At 47.2% G+C, this 20,205-nt stretch overlaps 1 protein-coding gene across 1 annotated transcript; it reads left to right on the top strand.

The window, feature by feature from the left end:
- The first annotated feature begins 383 nt into the window (after positions 1–383).
- LOC137368802 (endogenous retrovirus group PABLB member 1 Env polyprotein-like) lies at positions 384–19,282 on the top strand. Its single transcript, XM_068029007.1, has 2 exons — positions 384–403; positions 17,742–19,282. Exon 2 carries the CDS (start codon positions 18,251–18,253, stop codon positions 19,280–19,282), a length of 1,032 nt encoding a protein of 343 aa, XP_067885108.1. The 5' UTR covers positions 384–403; positions 17,742–18,250.
- Positions 19,283–20,205: the final 923 nt, after the last annotated feature.

The following is a 20,205-nucleotide window of genomic DNA, read 5'->3' as shown; positions in this document are numbered from 1 at the left end:
CCCTTTATTGCATGATATCATGGGGGAGCACACCTTACCTAAATGCGGTCCAGCGCTACTCCCCCAGAGCTACAGATCGCCGTGGACTTATATAGTATAAAAAAGGTAGAGCTAACAGTTTCACAATTAGATAAGCACCCACAAGACTGCCTACGTAACGGTGCACCATGCAGGGTCCGAGGTCAGTGAAACATCAGTTTCTACAATAACAAGCTACTTCCTTAATTCAATGCCCACTCCAGACACCATATCTGGCCGTAATGTCTGATTGTGGTTAGCTGCTCTGTCTACAATTTATGACCGTTGGTTGTGGTTAGATTAGCTACAAGCTGTGTCCTGCTTTTCTGCTTCTACAAAGTTATGTAATAATTAGCAAAGCTCAGAAAATTTCTCCAACAATGAGGTAGGTTTTAGTGAGTATGGTAAAGCAGGACAGCAAGGTAGAAAGGTTTACATGTGGGATTTGAACTCATGTCACTTGGTCATTAATCGAGGTCTCCGGATTACTAGTCCAGTAATATAACAATTAAACTACCATATCCCCATATTAGCAACAGGCAGAATTGTGCTTGGCTGTGATATCCTCTAAAAATAGTTTGAAGCTGGCTTCAGTGAGGCACTGGAGGACTGTTAATGCCTATGTTACTGCACTCCAGCAAAAGTCAGTGCCCTCAAAATAAACAAAGGGCCTGAAATTCTGTGTGTCCCACTGCACAGTGATTCAGTGACGTAAAACCCTCAGCTGACTATGGTCGATTGTGCCGATGGTTAGGGCAGGCCCCCATTCTCCATAAAAAATGCATTTACAAAATATTTTTCATAAAATATCTGATAATATATGCAGATTAGTGAACCAAATACTGCTGCAGATGCTGCAATGACATGTTTGAAATCACTCTTTTAGCTATAGCTATGTGCTTAAGCCAGTATTATGGCTTGTTTCATTTCATTATCCTTGCAAGATTATTTAAAATATTCACATATTTTTCATAGAAAAAATGATAAATCTCTTTTTCATGCTGTTTATGAATTGCACTGTGGATGCTGCTGGGGCTTTGAGTATGGATGTCTTCAAAGTATGAAATGGATGCCCACAATCTGCTGTTTGGTGACAAAGAGTTTGCAGTTCCATAATAATTAGCAGAAGCATATACACATGGGGTGGATTAGAACTGGTTGTTTACCTATTCAATGCGATAACTGAAATTGCTAATTTGTCTGCAGGCATGTTCTGCACAATTAACCTGATCTTTATGCAGCAGTTTATTCGATATTCATACAAGGTTCATTTTAAGAATGGTGTATGTAGCACACCCTTGCTCCAGTATGCAAATTGATATGCACTAAGTATAGGGGTAGTTCACCACTTATGTGTCAGAAACAGCACTGTGAACCCGTAAATCATATTACTAGAACATCTACAAAATGAAGCCTTCTAAAGCAGTGTTACTGTGATGTTAAGTGTAGTGACAGCTTTCATAGAGAATGGATATCTGTTCTTGTAAAACTCTTCCCACATGCTGCTGAGAAGGGGAAAAAAGACCAACTCAACAGCAGGCAGCACCTGTTCCAGCTAACTTCATGCTGAACCAGTTCTGAAGAAGGGTCACTGACCTGAAACATTAACTCTGCTTCTCTCTCCACAGATGCTGCCAGACTTGCTGAGTATTTCCACAATTCTTGTTTTTATTTCAGATTTCCAGCATCTGCAGTATTTTGCTTTTATTAACTTCATGCTGTTGCTGTCTAATCAAAGAACCAACAAAACACTGTAAGCATTTAGTAGTGTTATTTTAAAACATAGTACAGTGTAGTATCTTCTATTTCAGAGCTAGTTCACTTTCACACCAAAAACTTCCTTTTCTTTATCCTGTTCTATTTGATTAATTGATTTCTATTGTCAGTCTTCCTAATTTCAAAAGCATTGTTTCTTTTTCTCCCCAAGTTTCTCCTCTCCCCTCTCTTCACCTCCTCCCCTGATGTTGTTGGCTCTTTGCTCAGGTTTGGTTCCATGAGCATGTCCAAATGCCCATAATGTGTGGGTGAACCTTGACAGTGATTGTCAACAGGATATTTGGTCATGGGAAGCATCATTGCCAAGACCAAGGCTTTCTTCACCCAATGTCCACACAAACATGCACACTTCCGGCAGAGGTACACCTGGCTGATTTTCTACACTGGGGTGCTGAGGCCAATTAAATGGGGAGATCTTGCCAAAGTGGTGGAGGTCTCACCGTTGGGATGGTCTTTGGGTGGCCGGCACACTCGGACGGGAGGCGGGACTTCCCCCAAACTATTGCCGGGGAAGGCGGCCAATTAAGGATAGTGGGTGGGCCTACCATGCTGTCAGCCCAATAAGAGGGCCAGCAGTTCTAAAGCCTTGGTAGTGCCACTGAGAGAGGTGGCCGCTGCTGAGGCAGCAAGAAGAACGCAAGGGCACCTCCATTTTGAGGCATCATCAGAAAGGTGAGCGTTAAATAAATTTTAAGTGGGCCAAGCAGTCAGGGCCCAGAGAATGGAGGGAAAAGCCCTCCAGTGGCAGCATTGGGACATTGTGGGGGGCGGCAGGGAGGGTGTCATTTTCTGCCAGCGGCTCCTTCCCCACACTAAGGAGCCTCTGGCTCCAATGGCCCCCCCAGGAAGCCACTGGGAGGCTGCCTCCATGCAGCTGGTGGCCTCCCAACACAGTGGTGGGGTTGCTCCACCACTAGCAAAATGCCAGCAGCCCGAGAAAATCACCCTTAATTGGGCTACTAATCATTCAAATTGGCTGCCCGCCGAATGAAGGCGGGCGGCCGAGCCACTCTCATTCCTGCTGCTGGGAAACTTCCCCAGTGGCAGGGCTGCATAGGGGAGCATTTTACCTGCCCCCCCCCTCCCCCATCTCTGTTTCCACCACCTGGGGGCAGGTAAAATTCCACCCAATGTCTTTACTCCTGTCCTGGGTGAGCTCAGCTAACACAGTATAGACTAAGGATTGAACTTGTCTACATGACTCAACTACATACTGATTAAACTCACTTAGCAATTAGGTGAGCCTTGGTGATGTTTGCTTTGTACTGACCTACCTTAACTGGCATCATTCCCTCCAGAGTATAAAAAGCCAGAGAAAATACCAACTGATCAAAACCCTGGCTTTTTGGAGTCCAAATCCTGATTAGGATTCATTTTAACTGTATCCTTCATGCAGAAAGACTCTCTCCCTCCTGCTAAGATAAACCTGAATCCAGATTCAACCTTGATTTCCAAAACCATTACCTTTCCCATACAAATATAAACACAATAGATCCAAAAATCTATAGGCCATGATCCTGGTGGTTGTGCCAGGATTGCGCCTGTCGGTGCACACCAATGTTGACCCTACTAGAGTTTGTGGAGTCATCAGGAGGACACATCAGATGCCCACCTGCACCCTGCAACCAAAAAAATCCCTCTCCAAAGGGACCATTCCAGAAGTATTTTTTAAAAAATTATGGGGTGCAGGCAACTTCACTGGCCTGGATCTAACTGTGAGATCCACTTGCACCCATCTAGAACCCATCAATACACCTCATGTCTCTGGATGTACTGGCTTCTAGTCCTACACCAGGTTCACACTGAGCCTGAGAAGCAGGAACGCCCAGCATCAGGTGTCCCCTCTCTCTGTTTCTGCCCCAGAGCCAGCACCTAATATCATTGACCTTCTAAGCACGGGCAGAGGTTTCGCTCCTTATAACAGCAACCAGAAAATCAACGTCCCGCCCATTTTACAGTGGGTTCTGCTGGAGTTACGATGGGAGTCTAGTGGAACCCCTGAGATAATTCTGTGCTGTGTATCAACCTGGCTTCAGCTACAATTTTACACATGTACTTTTTAAAACTATTAAACCCAATGAGAGTCCTTCAAAACCCCAAAGTGTCATCTGAGCTCCTGTCAAATAAATCCTCGATGATATGGTCATGGGTTGACCATACTCTTCATCGCCAGGTTGGTTTTCAATTCACCAGCATCTCTATTAATTTTCTCTCAGACAATTTTGTAACTTAACAATTTTAACTTTGACAACATAAAAGCCTGATTGACTTTGCTCCAAAGTTATTTCCCTGGGTTTTCTGATGATTCAGCTCGTTTAAGTAAAGTAACTGAGTTATGCACATTTGGAGGGCTCTTGGTTTGATCTTTGGTCAGTGCTTAGCTGAAACAGTGGGAAGGAGCACTGGCACTTGGCCTTACTGTCCATTAGCTGAGGAGGAAACTATTGATCACAGTTACCACTGTACAGAAATCTTTTGTTCGATGAACAAGTTGTTCAATGAGGGCAGGATTCGGCGAGACTGTGGTACCCCTGCAATTAAAATAGACACCATCTTTATAACCATATACATAAAGATTGACCACTTGGTAAGATCCGAGAGAGTTTCCTGCTCTTACATTTTTGGAACTTTACTCCAGGGCATTTTCAGAGGTGATCCCTCACTCATGAGTTACAGTGGATCCATACCTGCCCAATATCTAGGTAATTTATAGCAAGCTTAGGGATCAAAGGCAACAAGCTCATGAATGTAGTTTGGCTACTGGTAATATCATGTGTCTTCACCTGTTTTTCTGACCTTGGAAAACAGTAAAATAAACACTTCTCTTGATTGTGCCTTAGGCTGTAAACTGACAAACAAATTTATCAAAGAATAAGTACAGAAGTGAGTAGAAGCATGGACACACTGTGGATTTACAGCTGTCACAGATTTAACTATCTCTTTCTCGTAGACAGAAAATAGCAAACAATTGTATCAGCTGCGATGTAAGTTGGACTGCACACAAGACCCCTGAAGATTAACCTTAGCATGGCAGTTGATGCTGACTACCCATGGTAATCTCTCTGGCTGATTATTGATCAATATTCAGACTGACTACTCCATTTGACTGGCAACATCTCTCAGTTTGCAATGCACTGCTGCATAAGTGAAGTCCCTGAAACTCTTTATGCAAAGAGAGACAGCTTCATCTCATTCTCTCTTGCCAGGGAGAAGCAGGATGAGCAAGCAAGAGGGTTTGCAAGGATTGCAGGCTTCCCCCATGGTGCAGGGTGACATTGACTGCATGCAAATTGCTTTGCTTCTGCCTGATATCAAATCAATCATGTATCTGAACTTAAAGGGACTGCACTCCCTCAACATGTAGCTGGTGTGTGATCACAGGCAGCACATCATCCAGGTTGATGCCCAATATGCTGGCAGCAATTACCCTTTGTTCATTCTGTGGCAGTTCTGTGCCAGCTGTATTTCAGCCACCATGGCAAACCAAATGGTGACATTATTCATGACTCTGGTGCACAATCAACCCATATGCGCACAGCAGGCATACAACAAGAGCCATGCTATCACAAGAAATGTGATAGAGCAGACCATTGGTATCCTGAAGCAATGATTCTGCTGCCTGCGCCGCACTGGAAGAGCCCTGCAGTACTTGGCTGAGCGGGTCTCAAGTTTGTTGTAGTATGCTGCATGCTGCACCACCTTGCAATCATATGGGAATTGTCCTTGCTACCACCTATCAGGCAAGAAGGGGAAGAGGAGCAGCACAAGGAGCAGGAGGCAGAGGAGGAGGAGGAAGTGGAAGAGGAGGACTTGGAAGAGGAAGGGTGCCTGCAACCTAGACAACCCATTTCTGCCTGGGCTCTATGTGAACAAATAATTAATAATTGATACCAATAACCTCAATTCCAATTCCCCATTCACCAACAATCCCATACTCCTTAGCTGCTCCCCATCACTGACAATTACATCATCTTCTTTCCCACAATGCAAAATAAAAATCAAAAAGAAAATATACATTCCAATCCAAATTTATATATTAAATCATGCCAAAATAAAATAATCTCCCTTGCGCATTCTTTTACTGCCTCTTCTGCATGCCTTTGCCTCTCCTAGTGTTCCTACGAGGTTCTTCTCCAATGGCTGCAGCATGGCTGGTGGAAGGCGACTGACTTTCAGTGAAGAGGACTGAAGATGGCCTTGGAGGGTTGTTTGTTATTTTCTCCTGACAGTGTGTGCAGTGGCTGAGGCTAGTGGTGTAGTTGGCAGGATATAGCTTTTGAAAATGGATTTGCTGTCCTTGACCATTTGTGTGAGATCATTAAACTTTATCCTGCTCTGTATATTTTTAGAGCGATATTTCTGGCATTGAGCTCCTTTGCTATCTCTTGCTACTGCCTTCTCAGCATGTGCCTAGAGAGCCTCCAGCCCCCGTGAGAGTACAGGTCATCTCTCCTTCTTTCTATTTCTTTAACCAAGACCACCAGTGCAGTGGGGCCCACTCTCTTTTCACCTGTAGAACCACTCCCAGCACCTATTGCAGCCACAATGCCCCTCTTCTTTAAGAGGTGAAGGCTAGCTTTAGCCATGCACTATATTGGGTCCACTGCTGATTCTTGCAGCTAATGAACAGCACAGGGCGCTCTGGCTGCATGCAGAAATCATCATAATGAGCAGGCAGCACAAAGTTTGCATGATGCCTGTGTTGCGCTCAATAGGTGTGACTTAATTGTGCATTGCGATCCCCATGCTTCTTTTCGCGGGCTAACCAAATTAACCTCATAAAGGCTGTACTCTAGAGCAAATGTGCATCAAGTGAAGATGAGCCATTGTCTGGAAGAATAATCTGACTTTAAACCCTGTATATTCCACAACAGAAATGAAGACCAATATTATGGAACAGAAATGAAGACCAATATTATATCATAGAGGAAATCCTCACGCCTTTAGCTGACATTAAGCAGGGATAGCGGACATCCTGGCCAATTTACATGCTAGACAAAAATCGATCCCCTTCACTCTTGGGCACCATTTAGCTTCCAACACAATATTCTGTGCAGCCCCACCCCCCCACACCTCCACAACTCCCCCACTTCACATACAACCTTAAAAGAAATGTATGGCCACCTATATCTTGTGTGCAACAAATCTTGTCCTACCCAAGGCAACTATGGCTGGAATTTTCCCAGCCCCACACAGGCAGCTTTGGAGGTGAGGGGTGTGTGGAATTTTTAAAATGAAAGCGTCGGAACGATGCCCGTACGTGTTCCCGCCTCCTCGCGCTTTTCCCAGACGCAGGGGCGGACGAAAATCAGCAACGCACGCTGCAGGGTTGGGAGATAGTTAAACCAATTAGTGAGGTGATTAGTGGGCATTTCGTGAGCGGACTGCAATCTTGCTGGCATTGCGTGGGCCCCACGCCCTGGCAAGTAAAAGGAAGTGGCTGCACAGCGGGAGATGGAGGCTGCGTTATGCTGATAACGGCAGAAAATGTCAAAGCTGCTGTCTTCCCATCTCACAGCCTTGCCATTGAGTGTGGAATTTGTGGAGATGGATGTCTCTGATCCCTACGAGCCTCATGATGACTCAGCTGCTCCCCTGATGCTGTTGGTAGCTGCACTGCTTCCCTGCTGCTCCTGCTGCTTAGGCCTCAGCAGTGCTTCCATTGGTCACATTGTTGGGGCTGGCCTCCCTTGCAGTGGGCCGCACTCTCCTAAGCTCCCACCTCCAGAACTTGCCCACTGTCCCTAATTGGACTGTGAACACATAGGCAGCCTGTTAATTAGCCACCTCCCGGCTGGCATGCTACCAAAAAGTGCGGGCTTGGGTCTTGGAAATGATCCCAACATTGGGTTCCAGGTGTCCACGGGAAAACTCAGCCCTATAACATCCCCCAAAAGGCTCACTCTGACCCAGTGAAGCTACAAACAAAATCTTGGTCTACCTGTAAAGTTAATAAAAATATCTATCCAGCATTTTTTTAAGTGTGCAGTGTTTTGTGATATTCCACCAAGAGTTAAAATTGCAATAGACATAGGAGGCGAATTCCAAAGGGGCTGTCTTGCTTGCATGCAATAATATCATTAGAAAAGCTGCAAAATCCCAGACGAATGGCTTAAATGCCGTTGACAATTTTTCTGATGTTTTTGCAATTCTGCTTTTGAAATTACAGTTGATGAGCTGGACAACTACAGTAGAAATTCATCCCCATAAAATCCAGTGTATTTTATTTATGCTGGTTATACCAAAACAATAAATGATGGTCTGTGGCCAATGAAAGATAGTGACTCTATACATTTTTCTATTGCTCACAGGAACAGCAATGGCATTTCCACACCTGTAATTTCATTGTCAGGTGGTTAATGCCCTACTAACAGAAGTTAAAATCTTCCCCTAATCATTCTGATCCTGCCAGAGAACATCTCCCAAATCATATGTACCAGCATCAATCTGAATGACAAAAGGCTGGTTATAATCAGGATGTCCCAGTATTGAAGTTCTCAATTAATTCACTTGCAAGGACTTTAAAAGTACTGCCATCCCCTTGGGTCCACTTTCAAGTCACACATTTTTCTTCAGTATGTTCAAGGCTTGTACAATTACCAAGGTGCCTGGCACAAAGCTGTAATATTATCCTATTATCCAAGAATCTTCTTTTATTACTTCATTTTCAGAGACTTCAAGAAAAATACAGAGATAATGCAACAACTGTACAACATGACAGAGCAATTTTATATAGCTTTTAAGAAGCAGCTGCTAGTATATTTTACTGTCGCAGGGGTTTGTTTTAAATCCTGCTGTTCAAAATTTGGAGAAGATAATAGAAAACAAACAGACTAAACAGTTTTTTCCCTTAAGACCCCTTAAGAACTATTCCATTAATCTTTCAAATCTCACCAAGCCATTCATCCTCAAATGACATGACCTTAAATTGATACAAGTCATACTTTGCTACAAGGGCAGACTCTACCTTGTTTATTTGGATCCATCTCCACCTGTCAATAGTTGCTATTAAGCTCCAGTGAAGTAAGATGCACCAAGATCTAGAGTTTCATGGATGGTGGTTAATGGACATACACCTCACTCAGTTTTAGCATTAAGCAGAATATAATCAACAAAACGTCCAGCAGTTCCACTTTCCTTAGGAATTAAACAATTGATGAATCCCAAGGTAACCTAGAAGGTCTTCCCTTTTGAGACATTTTGTGCCGTTTCTCTTTTTGCTGCACTCAGACTGTAGTAGAAGCAAATTTTGCTGATATTTCCAATATCTATAACATGGCTAAATAAATAGGACCAACCTGACCATTTTGAACAAACTAAAAAAAACTAAGAATCTGATCCAACAAAATCTCTGCCTTTTGAAATCTTCAGCGATACACATTTGAAGTTTTCCTTCTTATCATCCAATTTTTTAAAATCCAAACCAGACAATTCCTGTGCTCTACCCAAGCAAACAAGTAGTTTCTCTCATATCATTCAGCACAACACCACAATCAAAAGCATAGAGTCATAGAGGCATAGAGTTATACAGCACAGAAACAGGCCCTTCGGCCCATCGTGTCTGTGCCGACCATCAAGCACCTACCTATTCGAATCCCATTTTCCAGCACTTGGCCCATAGCCTTGTATGCTATGGCGTTTCAAGTGCTCATCTAAATACTTCTTAAATGTTGTGAGGGTTCCGGCCTCTTCAGGCAGTGCGTTCCAGATTATAACCACCCTCCGAGTGAAAGTTTTGTCCTCAAATCCTCTCTAAACCTCCTGCCCCTTACTTTAAATCTATGCCCCCTGGTTATTGATCCCTCCACTAAGGGAAAAAGTTTCTTCCTATCTAACCTATCAATGCCCCTCATAATTTTGTATACCTCAATCATGTCCCCCCTAGCCTTCTCTGCTCTAAGGAAAACAATCCTAGCCTATCCAGTCTCTATTCATAGCTGAAATGCTCCAGCCCAGGCAACATCCTGGTGAATCTCCTCTGCACCCTCTCCAGTGCAATCACATCCTTCCTATAGTGTGGTGCCCAGAACTGTACACAGTAGTCCACCTGTGGCCTTACTAGCGTTTTATACAGCTCCATCATAACCTCCCTGCTCTTATATTCTATGCCTCGGCTAATAAAGGCAAGTATCCCATATGCCGTCCGATCCACCTTATCTACCTGTGCTGCTGCCTTCAGTAATCTATGAACAAGTACACCAAGGTCCCTCTGACCCTCTGTACTTCCTAGGGTCCAACCATCCATTGTATATCCCCTTGCCTTGTTAGTCCTCCCAAAATGCATCACCTCACACTTCTCAGGATTAAATTCCATTTGCCACTGCTCCGCCCATCTTACCAGCCCATCTATATCGTCCTGTAATCTAAGGCTTTCCTCCTCACTATTTACGACACCATCACTTTTCGTGTCATCTGCAAACTTACTGATCATACCTCCGAAATTTACATCTAAATCATTAATTTACACTACAAACAGCATGGTCCCAGCACCGATCCCTGCGGTACACCACTGGTCACAGTCTTGAACTTGCAAAAACAACCCTTGACCATCACCCTCTGCCTCCTGCCACAAAGCCAATTTTGGATCCAATTGTCAAATTGCCCTGGATCCAGTGGGCTCTTACCTTCTTAACCAATCTCCCATGCGGGACCTTATCAAAAGCCTTACTGAAGTCCATGTAGACTACATCAACTGCTTTACCCTCATCTACACATCTAGTCACCGCCTCGAAATATTCAATCAAGTTGGTTAGACACAATCTCCCCCTGACAAAACCATGCTGATTATCCCTGATTAATCCCTGCCTCTCCAAGTGGAGATTAATCCTGTCCCTCAGAATTTTTTCCAATAGTTTCCCTACCACTGATGTTAGACTCACCGGCCTGTAATTACCTGGTTTATCCCTGCTACCCTTCTTGAATAATGGTACCACATTCGCTGTTCTCTAATCCTCTGGTATCTCTCCTGTGACCAGAGAGGATTTGACAATTTGTGTCAGAGTCCCTGCTATCTCCTCCCTTGCCTCACATAGCAGCCTGGGATACATCTCATCTGGGCCTGGGGATTTATCCACTTTTAAGCCCGCTCAAACAGCTAATACTTCCTCCCTTTCTATGCTAATATGTTCAAGTATATCACAATCCCCCTCCCTGATCTCTACACCTACATCATCCTTATCCATAGTGAACACAGATGAAATGTAATCATTTAAAACCTCACCTATGCCCTCCGGCTCCACACACACATTGCCACTTTGGTCCCGAATGAGCCCTACTCTTTCCCTGGTTATCCTCTTGCCCTTAATATACTTATAAAACGCCTTAGGATTTTCCTTAATCTTGCCCGCCAGTGTTTTTTCATGTTCCCTCTTCGCTCTCCTAATTACTTTTTTAAGTAACCACCCCCCCACCCCCCCACACTTTCTATACTCCTCTAGGACCTCCGCTGTTTTCAGCGCTCTGAATCTGCCATAAGCCTCCTTTTTTTTCCTGATCCAATCCTCCATATCCCTTGACATCCAGGGTTCCCTGAACTTGTTGGTCCTACCCTTCACCTTAACGGGTACATGTTGGATCTGAACTCTCACTCTTTGAATGACTCCCACTAGTCTGATGTAAACTTTCCTACAAGTAGCTGCTCCCAATCCACTTTGGCCAGATCCTGTTTTATCATATTGAAATCGGCCTTCCCCCAATTCAGTACCTTTATTTCCGGCCTGTCTTTGTCCTTTTCCGTAACTACCTTACATCTTACAGAGTTATGGTCACTATCCCCGAAATGCTCCCCCACTAACACTTCTGCCACGTCCAGCTTCATTCCCTAGGATTAGGTCCAGTACTGCCCCTTCTCTTGTAGGACTTTCTATGTACTGGCTCAAAAAGCTCTCCTGTATGCATTTTAAGAATTCTGCCCCCTTAAAGACTATCCCAGCTGATATTAGGTAAATTAAAATCCCCTACTATTATTATCCTATTATTTTTACACCTCCATCCGAATAGGTTTTGAGGGAGGTTCAAGTCTGCCTCGGGGTTAGAGGCCCCATCCAAATGTGGCACGATCTAGGTTTTAAGGGAGGTTTAAGTCCCCCTCGGGGTTAGAGGCCCCATCAGAATGTGGCACGGTTTGTGGGTTAGAGGCCCAGGTCAACAGAATCAGTAGGTAGTTTGAACGCCGGCCGGCAAGGTAAGGTCTGATTTTTTTAATATATAATCATGGGAAATTCGTCAACAAAGGGTACTGGAGCCCCCCTCCAAAGGAACACCCAATGCATGTATGTACGTACATTATGGGCCAGAAAGCATTTGACATGCCTCGAAATGGGTAAGATGGACGCAGAGTAAGGAGAAGGCTTTCCCGCCCGACGGTACCTTTAACAGGGACCGGATTGAGAGTTTGGGATGTGTTTTCAGGGAAATGGAGAGAAGTGGCAAGAGGAATGTGGGTTGGTCTGCATATCTCCAGTGGCGAAGGGAGATGCAGAAGCGCTTGGATGAGTCGCGACGAAAGAGTCAGGAAAGTTTTCTAAGATCTGAGGAAATGAGACAGGCACCCAAAGCCAGGATCCTGGTCACGCAAGCATCAAGGGGCCCGGGTCCTAAGAAGTCCGAACCTCCTGTTGAACAGGAAGAAGAGGAAGAGGAATGGTCATCACCATACCCTCCTCTGCTGGTCCCTCCTCAAGAGGTCCACCAGGTTCCCCAAAACGAGGTCCACATTTACCCTCCACCACCCTATGTTCACCCTGGAGATGCTGCCATGGCCTCAGCACCCCCTCCTCAGCCCCCTCCTGACAGTACTTCGGACGGTGTGGGGCCCTCGCAGAACACCAGGGCTCGGGCTAGGCAGATGCCCCTTCGTGCCTTCCCCGGACCTTTTTTTTTAGTTTTAGAGATACAGCACTGAAACAGGCCCTTCGGCCCACCGAGTCTGTGCCGACCATCAACCACCCATTTATACTAATCCTACACTAATTCCATGTTCCTACCACATCCCCACCTGTCCCTATATTTCCCTACCACCTACCTATACTAGGGGCAATTTATAATGGCCAATTTACCTATCAACCTGCAAGTCTTTGGCATGTGGGAGGAAACCGGAGCACCCGGAGAAAACCCACGCAGACACAGGGAGAACTTGCAAACTCCACACAGGCAGTACCCAGAATTGAACCCGGGTCGCTGGAGCTGTGAGGCTGCGGTGCTAACCACTGCGCCACTGTGCCGCCCAGACCTCAGGGAGAACCTGTAAACGTTTACCGTCCGTGGACACCCTTAGAATTACGGGCTATTGTTGAATAATCCCCGACCCTAAGGATGGTGTTGAAAAATTTATTCAGAAATTTGAAATCCTTCGGAAATGTCACAGTCCGACTAAAGATGATATGGATGTTGTTCTTGATGCGTGTTTGGGCACGTACAGGTGGAGGCCGATCCGTGACCAGGCCCAGTGGCCTGCAGGGGATGTTGATACGGATGGCCTGAACCAGCTCTGGATGCACCTTTGTGAGGCCTTATGCAAATCGTTCCCCGATGCTGTGGACTGACATAAGATTCATAGCACCACTCAAAGGCTGGATGAGGATGTGTGGGATTATGTAGAGCGTTTTCACTCGGTTTTTATTAAATGTTCCAGTATTACTATGGACGCTGGAATGCCAGCGCTCGTCAATGCTCTTGTACAGAGGTTGCAGCCTGACCTTAAGAAAATGTTCACCTTGACCTGTGTTGGGTGGGATGGCAAGCAGAATTTGTCTGAAATCATTAGCGTTCTCCGACATTGTGAGTGTCAACTCCAGTATCAAAAACCCTACAGCAAACTGGGAGATAAAGGCGCCGGCAAGGTTTTATATGCCAGTCTGTCGGGGCCTGGTGGGCGTCAGCCGTGATGGGGCCGGAATGGTGGACACGTTAGAGGCCGGCAGACCGGCCAGGGTGACAGTTCAAGTGCCCGTTTTACGTGCGGCCTTCAGGGACACTGGTCCCGGGATTGCCCTCAAAGACGACAGGCACAAGACCCCGCGACAGTGCCATTTCCGCCTCCACCACCCCCGGCACCCCTGACGGCTCCCTATACTATGCATGACCCTTTTGACCCACCAGGCTCACAGCCATAGGGATGGCGCGCCCACCTATTGCCCGTCATTACCGCTGAGGAGCCTATTATACCTTTAGTGATCAATGGCCGTTTGATGAATTTTTTAATAGATACTGGGGCCACTTACTCTACTATTCGTGCAGATGAAGCTCCTAATATTCATCCGTCACGGCAGAGCGTTGGTGTCGTTGGCTGTCGCTTCCTTTGTCAGATGAGGTGCCGTTTTCCCTCTCAGGCAGAACTGGCGAACACCGATTCCTCCTTGGCACTGATGTACCTGTTAATCTCCTCGGACGTGATTTACTCTGTAAGCTGGGATGCATATTAGTATGCTCTCCTGAAGGTGTCCACCTTGAAGTTCCAGAATCCACTTATTCTACAGTTTGTACTTTGCTACAGGCGGTCGAGGACTTGTCCACCCCCACGTTTGGTGGTGGAATTTCGGTAATGTCGATCTCTCATCCTGCCTCAAGAATTCATTCCTCATCTATTAACCGATGAGCAGGTTCGAACAACCTTGGGACCTTCATACCCTCATTCCTTGCGGGACTGGCATGATCATCTCCACTGCACAGCCCACTACTCAGTGGACGGTCCGGACCCCCTGTATGATCAGAAGGTATCCCCCCACTTGGGTGAGTGTTACGTTCTTACCATCTCCTCCCTTTGTGCTGGCCCCGAGGGTGTTGCCGCCTCTGTCGCTCTACCAACCCCTGCTGCGCCTCTGTTTTGAGCCCTGTCAGATGTAGCCCCGCATGTCACCCTTTGTGTGACAAAGGGATCCCAGGCCAAGGACCTTGGCCCCATGGTTTTCCGTCTCCAACGGGAGACCACTCGCTCCAGTTTTGAGCGGGGGGAGGGAGTGTTAGCCATTTACGAGCAAGCGGTGCAGCTCCACTTCCACTGTCCTTCCGAGTAACCCACTTTTTCTCAACATAGGTTCCTGCGACCCCATTCATCCTCTGCGCCAGCTTCTGAATTGTTGGCAGAAATTCCTGATAGCCTTTGGGCGAGGGGACCCAATGACGTGGGCCGGGTGCTGTCGGCAGAACCCTTTAGAGCCTGGCTGGATCCAACCAAGCCGTTGCTCCGGAAGTCCCAATACCCCCTTAACCCGGAAGCGGAGGAAGGCGTTCGTCCGGTTTTAGAGGGGCTCTTGCGCCTCGGAGTTGTGATCCCGACTGTTAGGCCTTGCAACACCCCCATTCTCCCCGTCAAAAAGCCAGGTAAGGGCACCTTGTGCTTTGTTCAAGATTTACAGGCGGTGAACGCGTGCATTATACCCGCATATCCAGTGGTCGCTAATCCTGCTACTATTTTGACCTGCATCCCGCCACAGTCCACCCACTATACTGTGGTGGATTTGTGCGGTGCCTTTTTCTCTATCCCCGTCCACCCAGATTCCCAGTTCCTTTTCGCCTTTACCTATAAAGGCAAGCAGTATACTTGGACTCGGCTGCCTCAGGGCTACACCGAGAGCCCAACCATTTTTTCGCGCGCCCTCCAGTCTGATTTGGCCGACGTCTCCTTTCCCGGAGGCTCCACACTCCTCCAGTACGTTGACGACCTCCTCCTCTGTTCCCCATCCTCGGAGGCCTGCTCGCAGGACTCTCGCACCCTTCTGCAAGCCCTTGCTAGCAAAGGTCACAAGGCTTCGAAGGAGAAATTACAACTCTGCAGTTCTAGAGTTGAATATTTAGGACATGCATTGGACGGATCGACCCGTCTCCTCTCCCAGAAGCGCATGAACGGCATTGTCCCGCTCCCAAAACCACGAACTCAGAAGGAACTCACCCACTTCCTGGGCATGACTGGCTACTGCCGGCAGTGGATTCCCAACTATGCCAACATAAGCCGCCCCCTTCAAGACCTTGCCCTTCCCTCGGCCCCTGATGATCTCCTCTGGAACTCTGAGTCGGAGGCTGCCTTCGCTTCCTTAAAAACTGCTTTATCCTCGACTCCTGCACTAGGGTTGCCAGAATACCGTAAACCTTTTAACCTCTATGTTCATGAGCGGAACGGGTTCTCCCAAGCCGTCCTCACCCAGTCCCATGGGGGAATTCAGTGGCCGTTCGCCTATTATAGCACCCGCCTAGACCCCGTTGCACACGGATACCCCTCTTGTCTCCGCTCCATTGCAGCGGCCTATTTAGCCGTTACATCTACACAGAGCCTGACGCTTGGTTATCCGGTTGTACTCCATGTTCCCCATGCAGTCGCAGCCCTTTTGAATCGCTCTGCTACCCAACATTTGACAGCCGCTAGGGTTACCAGATATGAGACTGCGCTCCTGGGGGACCCTTCCTTGACTATTGTCCGCTGCACTACCCTCAACCCTGCGACCCTCCTGCCCACGGAAGATGACGGTGACCCTCACGATTGTGCAACTATCGTCCAGTTCTCCAACCTCCCTTGACCAGATCTGCAGGACCACCCATTACCTAACCCCGAATTCGTCCTCTTCGTTGATGGTTCCTCCCCCGAGCTCTGAATGGACAACCCCAGACCGAATACGCTGTCTGTGACCTCCACTCTGTTGTTGAATCCGCCAGACTACCGCCTACTTGCTCTGCACAAGCTGCCGAACTGTTTGCCCTCACCCATGTGTGCATCCTCGCTTCAGGGCAATCAGTCAATATCTACACTGACTCTCGCTACGCTTTTGGAGTCGCCTACGGCTTCGGACAGTTGTGGAAGCTCCGTGGCTTCCTTACCTCGTCTGGTACCCTGGATCGACATGGACAATTGATTGCTAACTTCCTTTCGGCTCTTCAACTACCGTCCTCTCTCGCCGTTATGAAGTGTGCGGCACATACCAATGGTGATGATTTAATTTCTCAAGGTAATGATCGGGCAGACCGTGCCGCACGGGCAGCAGCGGCCGATACATCCATGCATGTAGTTCCCCTTTGCTATCAGGCTGCCACCCCTACCCCGTTTACTGATTTGTCTGATGTTATTTGCTTGAAATCTCAAGCTTCTCGCTCGGAACAGAATGCATGGCTATGCGCCCAATGTGTCCGACGTTCTGACGGCCTCTGGTGTTCCCCGGATGGGCGTGCTGTGGCCCCTGTTTCACTCCTGCCCTGGCTTGCCCGCATGTTACATGGGTTTACCCATGTGGGCAAAGGGGGGGATGATCAGGATGGTGCAGCAGGCATGGTTTGCACCAGGATTCTCCACCATGGTAGGAAGGGTGGCCGCTCAGTGCCTGCTCTGCCAACGCCATAACCCGGGAAAGACACCGTCAGTGACAGCAGCGGTGGGCCCACAGCCATGGGGCCCTTTTGTGCATTTACAAATGGACTTTATACAAATGCCTAAATGTATGGGATACAACTACGTGCTTGTTGTTGTGTGCTTGTTTTCACGATGGGTAGAAGCATACCCAACCAGAAGGAACGATGCTATTACTGTGGCCAAAAATTATCATTACGTGAATATGTGCCGAGGTTCGGAATCCCTGAGATCATATCTAGCAACAATGGCCCCCATTTTACGGGGAAGGTGGTACGAGAACTATTGAAAGCGTTGCAGTGTAAACACCATCTCTCCTGCCCTTACCATCCTCAGTCTACGGGGGCGGTGCAGAGGTAGAATGGGATACTAAAAAACAAGCTCGCTAAATTGTGTGAAGAAACAGATCTGAAATGGCCCGAGGCCCTACCTTTGGCCCTCATGACCATGCGCTCTCATCCCAACCGTATTACCTCCCTGTCACCTTATGAGATAATTATGGGACGTCCCATGCGCCTCCCTGTTTCCCCACCCTTTACTGTTAAGCAGATGGATATCCACTCTATGGATGAGGGAATGTTGGGTTATTGCATAGCATTGACTAATTCTCTCAAAGGTCTACATTCCCAGGTTGTTGAGGCAGAGAAGAAAGCTACCACAGATGGGTGCCACCAGTACCAACCGGGAGATTTGGTCCTCGTGAAGGTCTTTCGAAGGAAGCATTGCCTGGAACCTCGCTGGGAAGGCCCTTACCAGGTGCTGCTGATCACTCACACGGCCGTGAAAGTCGAAGGGCGACCTTTGTGGAGCCATGCCTCTCATGTTAAGCGGGCCACCTGTAACTGAACTTCGACTTACCCCTGAACAGTGGCCCTGCTATTTGCTGAAATTGCCTTGGACACTAAAATGTACAGCCTCGTCATTTGTTTGCTTTCAGGCGGAGTTGCCTACCCGCTCTGGGGGGCTAACCGGGAATCGAGGGAATTACATGTCAACTCTTTCCTTTATATGTCCTACACATATGCCAAAGGAACTAACCTCTCCAGCTGTTAGGTTTGTGCCCATGTGCCTACCCACTCAAGGGAAGGCATCCCCTTTCGAACCATTCCCTTCAATGCATCAGAAATGGCGGAATGGGTTGGACGAGTAAAAGGGTACCTACCCGGGGGACAAGCAAGGAAATGGCAATCAGCGGACTACTCCTTGAATGCCTTCGCTGGGTGGAAACAGCCCGATTACAATCGGATCCAAGAGCCCCCATTTTTGGTCCTCACTAACACCTCAGGGGTGGGAAGACCCCAGGGATTGGTGTGTATAGTTAACCAAGGAAATGGGAGCCGCGTAGGTTGGAGTACATGCAGGGAAAATATAATCATCAGGAGGTCCAGTACCACTGTCACTGTTCAGGGACAGTTAACTACTGTTATTAGATTACAAAGTGTAAACTTTGAACCCCAGCCTGCAAACTTGTCAGGTGCGGGAGAAACCTCGGGACTGTATACAGCAGGCAGTATAGAAGGACCGGATACCCAGGGCAGGGACAATTTAACAGCATATAATGACACTTACTTCATTTGTGGCCACAAGGCCTATCCCTGGTTACCGGAATTCTGGACAGGGTCTTGTTACTTGGGTTATGTGATACCCTATATCCGCCATTTGACCACTCTGCCTGTGCCGCCTCGCTGGCAAAGGATGAGGCGAGCTACCACAGAGACAGAGAGATTCTTTGCGATTCTGTTTCCCTGGTATGGAACGGCTAAGTTGGCCAGAGAATCTATTAATATGGCCTCAGTCTTGGAGAAGGTGGCTAATGACACTTCTGAGGCCTTAGTTAAAATAAATGCGGAAATGGTGGCCATTTGGACCGTAGCTCTCCAGAATCGAATGGCTTTGGACTTTATTTTGGCGGAGAAAGGGGGTACATGTGCCTTGATCGGGTTTGAGTGTTGCACTTACATACCCGATAGCTCTGAGATCACCATCCTGGCTGAGCACATTCGAAAAGAGGTAGAAAAGCTCAAGCAACCTCCCACCCCTACCTTGTGGGGTTGGGCAACTAGGTGGTTAGGCTCTATAGGAACATCTATGGTGCAGGGCCTAATTTTTTTTCTTTGTTATAATCGCCATCTTGTATTTCATTGTGCTTCTCATTAAATGTTGTCTCCGTTCTGTTTGCCGGTCTCAGGGCCCTGGTGGGGATCCAGCAAGTCATCTACTTCCTCTCCTTAGGGACCAGGACCCCACAGAGATTGAAGCTAAGCGACTAGCAAGCATAGAGCTTGAGTGAGGTCTGGAGATTGTTCTTTGAGGACAAAAGGGGGGAAGTGTGAAAGCTGAGGTGAGCCATCCTGACAAGGGGTGTGGGTTTGCCTAGTCATCATGTTTATACATTAACTGTTCCTTAGGAATGTACCAGGTGTGGGTGTTGAGGTAGGAAGAGTGTTGTTGAAACATAATGCCCTTTTCTGTCACGCGCTGTGAACCGCAGTATCAGCTGCAAGGCCAATGGTGAGATAGATATGTAAATGAAGGATTGAAATAATGCTGTATCCCATTCGTTTAGGGCAAATGCTCAACTGCAGTATTATTGGTGTCTTTGAATGCAAATTAAGGATTGAAATTATTATTGTAAGACTATTGGTTACAGAATACTATAAGTGCCACTGTTTTGTGGAGACCGGTAGAACATTGCAGTGAGCCCCATCGTGGGCCCCACTGTGGTTGTTCTCCTTGTGCACAAGTAAATAAAATTAGGTTGCGAGTACTCACCGTGCCAAGTCTGATTATTATTAGATGTGCACCTCCTTGAAATCCTTGCAAGGTACAAATTTTGGACTCCAACACAATGGCTGGTCTGAAGTGTAAACTGTTTAACTGACCAAAGCCATTGGTCCTGATATTTATGGGAGGTGGGGAGAGAGTGTGAGCATGCTTTTGTGGGGGGAAGCCAGAAATGCGGGGAACGCAGAGATCCTGCTGAAATTTATGACAGGACCTCTTGCATTTTTTACTCTGTTTCTCGTCTGGCAGCTGGCCAGTTTGAGAGGCTGGCTGCTGTCGGGTCGGAAAGTCAGCCA

Source organism: Heterodontus francisci, chromosome 4 (assembly GCF_036365525.1).
Source record: "Heterodontus francisci isolate sHetFra1 chromosome 4, sHetFra1.hap1, whole genome shotgun sequence".
Taxonomy (NCBI): domain Eukaryota; kingdom Metazoa; phylum Chordata; class Chondrichthyes; order Heterodontiformes; family Heterodontidae; genus Heterodontus; species Heterodontus francisci.
This window is presented reverse-complemented; position numbering and strand designations above follow the sequence as displayed.

Bases quoted from the DNA above. Each gene is read 5' to 3' on its own strand.
- LOC137368802 (XM_068029007.1), top strand. From the start codon at position 18,251: ATGGCGGAATGGGTTGGACGAGTAAAAGGGTACCTACCCGGGGGACAA.